This window comes from Phycomyces blakesleeanus (assembly GCF_001638985.1).
Source record: "Phycomyces blakesleeanus NRRL 1555(-) unplaced genomic scaffold PHYBLscaffold_10, whole genome shotgun sequence".
NCBI lineage: Eukaryota > Fungi > Mucoromycota > Mucoromycetes > Mucorales > Phycomycetaceae > Phycomyces > Phycomyces blakesleeanus.
Window position 1 is genome coordinate 205,843 of NW_017265143.1, and position 12,151 is coordinate 217,993.

Below are 12,151 nucleotides of genomic sequence, written 5' to 3' on the forward strand. Positions count from 1 at the left end.
CTCAACCATTAATACGAACCAATGTTTGTTGGTTTAGCTCCATTACATTTCCCGACCGTGACGTACACCCCGATATGAATATGAAGGTAAACCTTACAGACAGCCTGGCAGGACAGCCTGGACGGCCAGGATGGCCTGAAAGTATGCGATATCACTCACAATAAGGAGTTTAATGGCTACACATATTTTTTTGGGTCGGGATCAGAATTTGCAGCAATCTTACGGTAACCACGTTTCCTGGTGGGGTACGATATTTCTATCTAACCGGACTAATCAATTCTGACTATATGTCCGGAGACCGGCATCTTTATCTAATCCTTCAGGACAAAATGGTATGTCCTCAAAGAAATACAATATATTCATTGTACGTATTAGCTTTACTACTTTGTACCTACACTTCGTGTCCATTAATCTTTCGCCAGGCATCTAACTTTCATTATCTTAAAAACCACAGCCTGTATTTGAGCAATTTAATAATAAGATGCTGTCTCATACGAAAAACAAATTCCGTATATTCAATTAGTAGCCCTGAATATAGACTTGTCAACAAAGAAATAATAACTAATCAAAAATACACTATATCGGTAGCCAGTTATGCAAAGGACTATAAGGAGTTGTTGTCATTAGATTGTGACGCAATCTTGTTTGATATCTTACTATTTATTGATCTGCTTACGCGTATCATGTCTTTGTCTCTCTTTCACCTACATATTACCAGAGTTCGACAGCACCAGCTGGTAAGTAACCCCCACCCGCCTCTTATTTTTTCTGAAAAGTACAAAAGAATGTCTTTATTCAAATATTCTGTATCCTTAGGAACCAGATAGACTTATTCCGTGCCAGCAAAAAGGCCACGATTTGTAGTCCGGTAGAATAAAAATGTCGCCATCACCAAGAAATTCCGCCCCCCTAAACTTAGAGTACACGCTGTCCAGGCTGTCCTGCCAGGTTGTCCGTAAGGTTCCCCAAAATGAAGTTTCAGAAAATTGGTAAGACATTTCTTCTCATATTAGTACATTGGAAAAGAGATTGGTAAAACAAAATTGCACAAACCTCCCTAATAATATCAGAAAGTTATTCTAATACTTGCATTGGTATGAAAAAAAGAGTCAGCTAATATAGACTAGAAATATTAATATGGTTACCGAATAGATTTTTCACCTCCTTCGAATGGCAACGATCAAGACGATCAAAAGGAGAATATTGAAAACTACTAACATCTTCTCACTACAATGTTACCTTCCCAACCAGGTTATGATGTATTTGGCAAGGAGATATTACGTGCATATGAAATCAAGGACATTGTCATCAAATCTCTCGTTAGAAACGGCATATTGGGCGATGACTACACTCTGGGACCAACTGAACAGAGAGATGGCCGACACCTCGATATGCTTTACCTGCCTCTAGATAAATTTATAGAGAGCCTCGCTCCAGTAATTGTAGAGGTCCAAAAAAATCGACAAGGATTTTATTGGTCGAGTGATCCGCTACTCTTTGAATGTATTCGATGCCACAGGTTCATACCCCATCTCGTTGTCATATCCAACGCGGGTTTTTCCAGTAAGCGATATCGCAATACGACATTCAACAAAGAGGAAAATGAGCCTTTCTACACCCACCCTTGCCAATCATGGGCAAAGAGTACCAAATTTTATACCCCGGAGTCTATTGCCATTCACATGGACAAAGAACCTTTAGATAAAATGATTGCTCTGTGCCATGTTTTTTATGCAGGAAAAGAATATTATGCTTCTCAAAAAGTATAATGATACTTCCATACAAGTTATTTACAAGGTCGCCCTTGACATTTACTCCATTGACACAGACAAAATAGCAAAGCTGTTCGCAGATACACAGTCATTTTGCGATACCGTTGAGTGTCAATTTCAAAAGATTTTGAATGAAAACGATAGGAAACGACAATTAAAATATGCCAAAGATGTTGTACATTTTGTACGCCAATTCAAACGTAAATGCTTACCATCAACGGATGAATGTGCAGTCACCTCTATTGAAAGTATCTGCGAACAACAAGAAAGTGAAGACTTAATTTTTGTTAAGGAGAAGAGAAGAATCAATGCTGGACGCTTCAACTGGAACAATTGCTACAGCGAGAGCAGGACTGAAGGTCTTTTCCAACGATATAGTAGCCATACAACGCTACGAAAAGCATTTGAAAGAGAAACTCTATAATTCCCCATTTGACTAAGCTAATCTCTTTTTTTCTAACTAACGATTATGGTAATCAAACCTGTCTTCTTTTTTGATGACTTATATGAGCTTACATTATGTTTAAATATTTGGAGGACATGGGTATTTTTTCGAAATTTTTATCGTAAGCTTGTCAAAAAACAAAAATGACTTCGTCTTAAATAAAAATGATTTGTTCTGAAAATGAAATTTATTATGTCTAAAAATGAAAATGACTTTGTCCAAAATAAAATTGACTCGGTCCGATTTTTTTTTGAAAACGTCTGAAAATTAAGTAAAAACACTGTACAGACAATAAAAATCAAAAATCAAGACACTGCCCAACAATTTTCCAAGACAGCCTATACACCTTTTGATTTTAGGATTTTTTTTTTTAAAGAAAAAGGAACACCAATAAATAAATAAATAATTTTAATGTATCTTGTAATATAATGAAGTAGTAGCAATATTAATAGGAGATATGTATAGTAAAAGAAAGGGAGATAGATGATTATACAAAGCCAACTTCATTATAGTTGCCACTGAGAAAGTGGGCTCTGAACCAAGGTTTTGAGGCTCAGTGGGCTTGCGAACCACATATTTCCAAAAAAAAGGTCCACAATAGTGTGGCATTGCGTCGTAATATATCTTAGCCTTAAAGGCATCCTACCCTCCCTAGTCTCCTTTACTCCTCCTCTCCTCTCCACCTTTGTCACAAAAATAAATAAATTAGAATACAATCCAATAAATCTCCATGGCTACAAATACCCAAAGAGACAAATTCAATGTCAAATATGTATAGATATATGTATGTATATATATATATACACGTTTTTATATATCATTTTATATTTACATACTACATTATAATATAAACACACCCTTTAATATTTACTTTTATTCACAATACATAATAGTAAATTTGGAATCTTTGTGTGTCGTAACTTTTACCACCTTTTATATATTCAAACTGACAGCTTTTTAGTACAAATTTCCTTTTGGTGGTAGTACAAGAATAAAAGAAAGAGAGCAATTCAGATGAATGCATTATAATTATTTTATACATTTACAGAACTTAAGGTTCTTATTGTTGTTACAAGAGTCAAGTATTTTTTTTTATGTATCTATTTTACCAATTTTGCGGGCCAAGCAAGAATTGAAACACATACGCACGTATCACACATAACACTCACATATACACACATTTTTTTTTTTTTGGTTGTTGCAGAGCAAGTTAGTATTATCTTTATCCCACACTGCGTTAAAGTTTAGAGGCTTAGGGTGGTACTAATAATAATTGAAATCCAACAAAGCCCTTTACATAGCTTTGCATTTTTGCTTCCAGCTCCCCATGGTTTTGACATTCCTCTCTCTTCATCCTAATGTCATCTCGACTTCCATTCGAAATCCTTGCCACAATCGCAACCTACATCTCCCAGTCAGACAGACTTGCTTGCACAACCGTATGCAAACACTGGAAATCCTCCTTTCAAGTCTCTCTTTGGCGCACATTGGACATTAATGAAAATCGAATAGAAGCTATTTGCAACAACTCATCCTCGACAGGGCAGCCAATCTATTCGATCAATGGCAACCGTGTCCAGACCTTACGATTCAGGAAATCTGTCGAGGCAACAGACGACCAGCTACACACCGTACAGCAGACCTTTAAACAATTAAAACGCCTAGAGATCGAAGAACATGCGCTCAGCAAACACAATTTTGGACTAAAAGCTGATTGGAGTCTCTGGAGATCCCTGACAGCCCTCGACATGTACCTACCAGATCTGGACGACAAGATCAGAAAATACGAAATGTTCAAGATCCTGTCCTGTTTACCCTGTCTCACACGACTCGACATTGAGGCCAAACTCGAGGACACTCGCCCAAACTACACCTGGGAAGTCTTGGAAAATATTCACGCATATTTACCACGACTTGAATACCTACACACCAATCTACCCCTTGCCGCAATAACCAGTGCCGACATCAAGACAATCAACCATGTCACGCCTGCCAAAAACCTGAGTGTAATAAAGCTTCTGGATCACAACATGGATCTCGGATGGTTATTTTATTTTTCGCTCAAGTATCCCAAGGTGCGCGTTTTCGAGTCAAGCATGGTATTCAGTAAAATCAACCGGATTGAAGATTCACCGAGTGAAGAGGTCATGTCGATTATTATGGCCGCTTCGTTCCAATTCCCTCACCTAAAGTCAGTAGTCATCAGCCACGAAGCAGTGGTTGGCTCCCAGCACACGGTGTTTTGGAAACTGCTCCACCAGCTCACAAGTTCACTGCGGTCATTGGATTACAGCTTGGATCTGGCGAGTTTTGGAAACGGGCTTTTTTCAGGTTTCCCAAGAGAATCCGTGCGGTTTTCGTCAACGACACTCGAAAGGCTCAGTCTGATCATCAATGCAAAACCCCATGTCATGAGCATCCTGCCGCTCAATTTTGGAAGCTGTTCTCGTTTAGTTGATCTAACGACCGAGGTGTCAAAGGGAATTATCGAGATTGATGTTCTCCTGGACAGTTGTACATCCCTAAAATCGATCCACATGCGAGACGAATTGATAACCCTGAGTCCGAAAGCATATGCAACCTCGACACCACATGGCTTACAGAAGATGGAGATCATCAATTCAAAGGTCGACTCACACGTATTTAATTTCATTTCCTTGCGTTGCAGGCAATTAAGAGAGATGGCACTATGCTCTGTCAGAGTACCGGGATCTATTTCTCAAGAGACAGGGAATATGTGTATCGATATGTCCTACACTCACTTTGAGGTTCTAAAGCTTCATGATGTCACATTCTATTGGCTGAGCGGTGAACTTGAAGCCGTCAATGATCGTGACGATGGTGATGATCAGAATCAAGAGGAGTCATCTAGCGGCAGCAGTAATGGAAATAGTGGTGATAGCAATAGTAATACCATTATTGATATTAGTGGTGGTGATCGAAGCATATTACGCCCTTATGAAATTTATACTATAAATCTGATTGCTATTGAACGACTCAACTCTGTATTAAGGCCCAGACATCTTGGGGCACCAAAGCCACTCATACATGATGGCCAGGACCATGGAGTTTCGATCGACAAACGGGCGTGGTTCCATCACTACTGGGGAAATACCAACAAAGACCGACCAAGACAGGTGTGGATGCTAGGAAAACCTCAGGTGAAGCATGTCCAGGACTACTTTGAATCGTTTCAGACTTCCAGTGCGAATGATTATCTTTCAAATGAGAACCGATATCCGGTGGGCTTAGTTGTCAAGCGCTTCTGGAAACGCGACCTTCCACGAGGCTATGCCACACTGCGGTGCGGATACATCGGCAGATATGACATTGATGGTACACATTTTGATCATGATGTGGATGTCTTATAAACCTTTACTTTCATTTTCACTCTCACTTTTAGCTAACCATTTTTTTTTAAATTTTCTTTATGCATTGTATTTATTTTCGCTCTAATAACTCTCTTTCTATACTGTAATTTCTTCCCATTTATTTCATCATTTCCTCCTTATTCTTCTTATTTCCTCTCTCTCTCTCTCTCTCTCGCTTTACCTTAATATTTTCACTCCATACAACTCTTTATGCCTACATCTTTATACCCCCCACCACCCATAACCAACCATCTTTTGAACATGCAAATTCACTACATATTTATGCCCCTCACACAATTCTTCATTTTTAACTTTTTTATGAAAAATTTTTCACACTCTCCCTTTCACTTCTTGTTCTACTCTTTTTTTTTCTGTTAATATATAAGCATACATATATATTTGCGTTTATACTTGCGTGTATTTTTGATCTTAATTTTGATTTTATATTAAAAAAAAACATAATAAAAACAATTCATCAAAGCATCTTTTTTTTTCCTCTTTTTCTACTATCCCTAATGTTACTATGAACATTATTACTGAGTCAGATAGTGAGAAAGGTTAAGATTTATTGTACTAGTTAGGCTTATAAGATGGTGAACAATAAGGGTTTACAAAGATCAGGTACTACACACACATAAATCAGCCCTAAAACCATCCTTCTCTTTGTTTCTTTGTGCTGGCTATACTACCAATACATCAATATATGTAATATATACATGTGTACATGTGTACATGTGTACCTTATTGAGTTCTGTAGAAGCGATTTCATTCTGTGCACAATTTTTAAGGTTCAGAGGCTTAGTGTTACACTTGATAAAAAAAAATAAAGTTGGTGTCCACATTCAAACTCGTACACCTATTGGGACAATGACCAACAACAATAGCCATGTACTAAATTTCTAGCTCCTTTGCCCTTGCCTTTGCCCTTGCCTTTGCCCTTGTGGCATTTCCGCATATAAACATCTTTTCTTCTTTTTATTTTTATTTTTTTCTCTTATTCTTTGTATAGTCCCCGCCACAATTGCGGCTTATACCTTGAAATAGACAAAGTATAGGCTTTTCTTTTGTGTGTTTATCTATATCGAGATATATATATATATAGAAACAATAGATTTCAATAATAAAAACCCAAAAAAAAGCTGATCATTGAGGCTTTATGAAGCCCAGTTTTTACCAGCCAAAATAGAAAGCCAATAATAGCCAATCTTGTTTTAGACATCTATTGTTACTTTCGCTTTTACTATTGCTATTGCTATTGATGTCGCTATTTCTATTTTTATGTCAAGGGTATATATTTATAGCCACGTTTTGTATAAATGGCTTTGAGACAAGAATTAGAGGCAATAAAATAGTATTTGAATCAAACTAAACCTTGAAAATAATCCTTTCCTTCTATTTCCCTATTTATTTTGCTTATATTGATTGCTATTTTTATTCAATTGATTTTCACTCCAATATATATATATCCTAATAAAGTCTTTATGTGTCTACTAAATATCGGCTTGAGCTTTCTTTAAAAATCTTGTTAGTGGTATTCAAATATGAATCTTACGGGTGTCAGTAATTATGCTTTCAAGGATCTCTAATGACCTTTAGCTTAGGTGCTTTACTTTTTACCTTTGACTAATGCTCAAAATTGCCCAATTGGAGTTGAAGTCTAGTGAATAAAAAGCGAGAAGATATATATTTATATAATATTTATTATCTTGAACTTTGAAGACGTTTGCTTATACAATTGAAATTTGACGCAAGATATGCCAATAGCTCTATAATAACCTGTCAGACTCGAAAAGATCTGAGAAGGATTGGGCCTGAGAGAAATTATATATCTTATTAAGGATAATAAAGCATCTATTTATATGAAACAGATGCGGGCGAAGATGTATATTAGAAGATAATAAATATTATGCGGCAATATATATTTGCTTGTAGTAGATTTTTACTACCGAGAAGTAACGAATGTGGGGTGGAGAGACCACTTTAAGCTGTCCACACAAGTTATCATTCCATTCTCTTGTTACCTTGCATGGAACCATCGCAACATTCTCAAGCTGCTTTAAGATTTTATCATTTCTTTTCTGTATTCATTTGATTAAAGATATCGTAAGAGTTGCAACGTTGAGGTCACAATGCATCGCTTTGGATTGGTGTTTCAACAATCTCCAGTTTTACCAAGATCTTCCATTTTACTTTTGTACTTTATTAGATTTTTTTTAAAAGACAAATTTATGTGCCCATTACTCAGTCACACATCATAGTGATTGGTGATGCTTGGGGTGCATTTATTGCCTTCAAGGTGTATAAAGGAAGATTATGGAAATGAATGGAAATGGAAATTACAGAAAAGAAAAAGGGAACAATTAATGAAATGCTATGAGTGAGAAATACAGAAAGAAGGTTAGACGAGGTGTACTTGGTTGCAAGTATAAAGAAGGGTACGAGTAGATATAGTGTCATTCTCAGGAAACAAAAGGTACATTTTTAAATATAAAAGCCCACTAAGCTCTCCACACAGCCTGTAGAACAACTCCAGAAACCCACTAGCTAGAAAGAGAGGCATTGTCAATAGGAATTAGCGCATTAATAACAGTCTAAAGCTACACCAATTGGATAAAAAAAATAAATTAAGAAAATCATGTTTATATATATATATTGGGATAGCGAGAGAGATAGGGAAAGGAAATTAGAATGTAGCTTTCGCATGGTTTTGGATTGCTATAATTATTGACTAGAACCATTACAAGAATAGCATAAACAGCATCTGACTGATTCTTATCTATTTAATTATATGAGAATCCTCAAGTTAAAATCCAAAATTCAGTTGAGAAACTAACGAGTAAGGTTGCTGGTATTTATATATACTAACGTGGTAGACCGGCTGTCCCCATTGAGACAGTTTAAGAAGAAAGAACTATTTTTCTAAGTTTATTTAAATATTTGATACTAAAGCAAAAACAGAAATTAGCCAGGCAAAAATTGAAAACCTTGGTTCAAATAAAATAGCAATAATTACATTTGTGTTGCTTAGTTTCTTTATTCTTTATTTCATACACTGTATACTCATCTTCTGACATTTATGATAATAGGTCTTCCTAAAGTCTCTTATATGTTTCTTTTATATTGTCATCAATTTTAAGTATCCACTACCCACTTGCACTACCCGTTTGTCTAAATTTATGAAAGTCTTTAAAATTTTTCTTGTGTAAATTCAATTGCTATATGGTGTGCCATTTGATCCTTAACTTTAGCTATTTATCTACTGTTTATTTCAATTGGGTGCCAACTTACCATTGACTACAATATGTGCGAGAGTCAAAGGTTCAACTGATAGTTAAATGTTTACTTGTCTCTATTGTTCATCTCAATTTGAAACACAATCACACTGGGAGTTATCTGTGCAAGAGTAATTCATAAACTTGTTTTAAAGATATAGAGACTAAATATAAGTCATGTGCAGAGTATCTATCTTTCTCTTTAATAATATGTATGCTGATATAAAGAACTAAACTAGATAAATTTATGAGAGATAAATGTAACTTCTCAATTACCGTTTTCTTTTAAAAAGACTGTCTTTTGGCTAGAAGCAAGAAGTAAAGGAAAGGTTTAAAAATTGTATATTCATCGAAGAATCTGGCCTCAATATTAATATACAATCAAGTCAGAGTATAGTCAACCAAAGAAAAAGAAAGAAAGGAAAAAAAAAAACTAACAAAAGTACTGTCGCACTCAATTATTGTAATAATTTCATCAATTGGTACAATCAATTTAAAGTATAAGAGTTCAAGGTGGTAAGAAATGAAAAAAAGAACAACAACATTAGGTGCAGTTTTCAGACAAGGGAAGTTTAGGGAGAAACAGTTAGTGATTATTATTTAAGTTTCTTTTTTAAAAAAAGTTGCCTTTGCGTTTTAACTTTTTCTTTAATTTTTCTTTGAATCAAACAATAGCATATAGCAATGGTTAGAAAAAAATTCAAAAAATATACTCGTTACAAAGCTGACAATCCTGGGCATATTCGATCCACATTTTTAATATTATAAAAAGAAGACTATATTAGATAGTGAGGTCTTGAAAAAAATATATATATACTCTAAATCTGTTTATATTCCATCGAATTATTTACCAGATTTCAACTCCAATTGAGCAATTCTAGGAATCAGTCAAAGGTAAAATGTAAAGCACCATAAGCTAAAGGTGACTGGAGAGCCTTGAAGCCATATAATTGCCGACACTCATAAAGTTGGGATTGTATATTCAGTTACTGCAACCCGAATTTAGAACAATAAGAACAAACTCAGATAAATAGGATCCCGCCTTTTAGGGTCTCTATCTCGTCAAAGGGAGTTATATGTATCTTACAAAGAAGAGGCCGTTTAGGTATAGAAAGTAAGAATGGTATTCACAAAGGTCAAGTGAAATAAAGATGCAAATATTATCGACAATGTGTCAAAAAATACATAGAGAAAGGTCACTAAAGTCTTTTTTTTTGTGTGTGCGTATGTGGGATCATGAGAATAAGTAAGCAGTATTATGTCCTAATATCTTTTCTTTTCTTTATGGAGTACACACCCTTAATTAATTTTAAATTGTTATAAAAAGGAACAATAGCCCAAGATATTTAACTTCTAGGTAACCAAGTGAGTAAAACGAAAATAACTCCTTAATATTATAGACATAAGCACCAATTAATAATGTAAGGTTAGTTTTAAGAGTTGAGCTATGAACTACGGGAAAGAAAAGAGTTTAAGCAAGTCCCCAGCCATTACCCTTAATATAGCCACTCTAATACATCGCAATGTAACCTTCCTTTGTTGAATAAAAATTTTACTGGTGCCTTGGACTTTCGGTACATCATTCACCAAGAAAATTCAATATAATTGTACGATTACGGAGAGATTCACCCGTGTTTCTCAAGGTCGAGATACTGTGAGACCAAAAGAGAGCTAGAGGAAGAGGGAAGGTGCTTTGCCTCGACTGCAAAAAAAATTATAAAAATAAATAAATAGTAAAAAGATGAAAGAAAGAAAAACATTTATACATATAAAGTATTCCAAGTAATTGTATCCAGCCCCTCCACAGTTAAGTATCTTGGTCTTTATCAAATTTAATAAAGATTCTAGGGATGATTGTCTTTAAAGAAAGAAAGAAGAAGAAGAAGAATGTACAGACAAGTGAAAGAGTATTCTCAAAAGAGTAATGTCTTGGGCGTACATGTACATTTATATTATATTATAGTACAGTATATTCATTTAGTTGAGATGAAATTGTAACAAAGCCAAGATTTGTATTTCAATTTCAATACAAGAAAATGATAAAGAAGTATAGTTGACAGCAATATGTATTAAATGCTTTAAATATATACATAATTATATAAATTTTATTAATTTCAGGCCACTCTATATATTTCTTTCGTTACCGATTGTACCTGTCAATAATCAAGTATCAAATGCTAACTGAGTAATCGGTTTTCTCACGAATTGGTTTCCTGGACTTGGAAGTACAATTCTACACTAAAGTATATATATAAATAAAAAGCAAGTAGGAATGTAGGCAATTTCAAGTATCATGTGTTGGGCTGTAATGGTACCAAGTTAATGCTCTTTACCCACAGACATAGACTACAGAGTAAATTGATAAGTAAAGAAAATATATGTCTTGAGAGCTATTTAACATATCAAATATCTTTAGTGTATGTATATATATAATCTGACAAGCAATTTGTTGTTGACATTTATGATGCATAGAAACACATAGAATACAACTCTATTTTTATTTAATAAGAGTTTCAATCCCCCCTTTATCGATTTCTTTTTTTCTCTCTCTTTTTTCTCCTACCTTTCAGATCCAAATCATTATCTGAGTAGCGCAAGATACAACTAGTTGATCTTTGTATTTTTTTTTCTGCTTTGCTTTGCTTTGATATGTTTTACCGGGTTTATTGAATACCCATTTTTTTTTGGCTACCAAGACTATAAATCCAATTGACCATTAATACAATCACAATCATTAAATTCATACCATTCTCTCTTTATATATCTCATTTATTTGCGTTACATATTATATACGGTTAATATGGCCCGAGATTATCCTTATTGACTTGTTAAATAGGTGCATAAGTATGCTGCTGATATTTTATTGTGGAAAAACAATTAACAGGTGAAAGAAGGTTCAAAAAGTCTGGTATACATAAATCAACCTTGTATATATTTATTTAGGATATTCTTTTTACAGAAATAATAAAAAAAAATATACATAAAAAAGTGGATTTATCCTCAAAAGGAAATGCAAAATTGTATTTTTTTTATATCTATGATTTCTTTACTCTACTGTACTCTACTTTACTTTTACTTTATTTTATAATATCATATATACATATTATTCAGCATGGATTTGTTACTTGGACTTTTTTGTATTTTAAGAAAAACAACAATCTAAATGTAGAACTCATTAACGGAACGGATGGACTTTGCACCGATCTGAAATATACATATGTATGATCCCGACACTGCACACATACATATATACACCACACAAGCATTGGACACAATATAAATAAAAAGTAA

The 12,151-nt window shown here is 34.5% G+C and overlaps 2 protein-coding genes across 2 annotated transcripts; both read left to right on the forward strand.

Moving 5' to 3' along the window:
• Nucleotides 1–1,232: 1,232 nt before the first annotated feature.
• Nucleotides 1,233–2,196, forward strand: PHYBLDRAFT_71813 (hypothetical protein; the record flags this gene model as incomplete). Its single annotated transcript, XM_018442545.1, has 2 exons — nt 1,233–1,763; nt 1,798–2,196. The coding sequence occupies 2 exons, from the start codon at nt 1,233–1,235 to the stop codon at nt 2,194–2,196; spliced, it is 930 nt and encodes a 309-aa protein (XP_018291681.1).
• Nucleotides 2,197–3,575: 1,379 nt separating this feature from the next.
• PHYBLDRAFT_186872 (hypothetical protein) lies at nt 3,576–6,070 on the forward strand (the record flags this gene model as incomplete). The annotated part of the gene is made up of 1 exon (XM_018439294.1): nt 3,576–6,070. One exon carries the CDS (start codon nt 3,576–3,578, stop codon nt 5,586–5,588), a length of 2,013 nt encoding a protein of 670 aa, XP_018291682.1. The 3' UTR covers nt 5,589–6,070.
• Between the last annotated feature and the right edge of the window lie 6,081 nt (nt 6,071–12,151).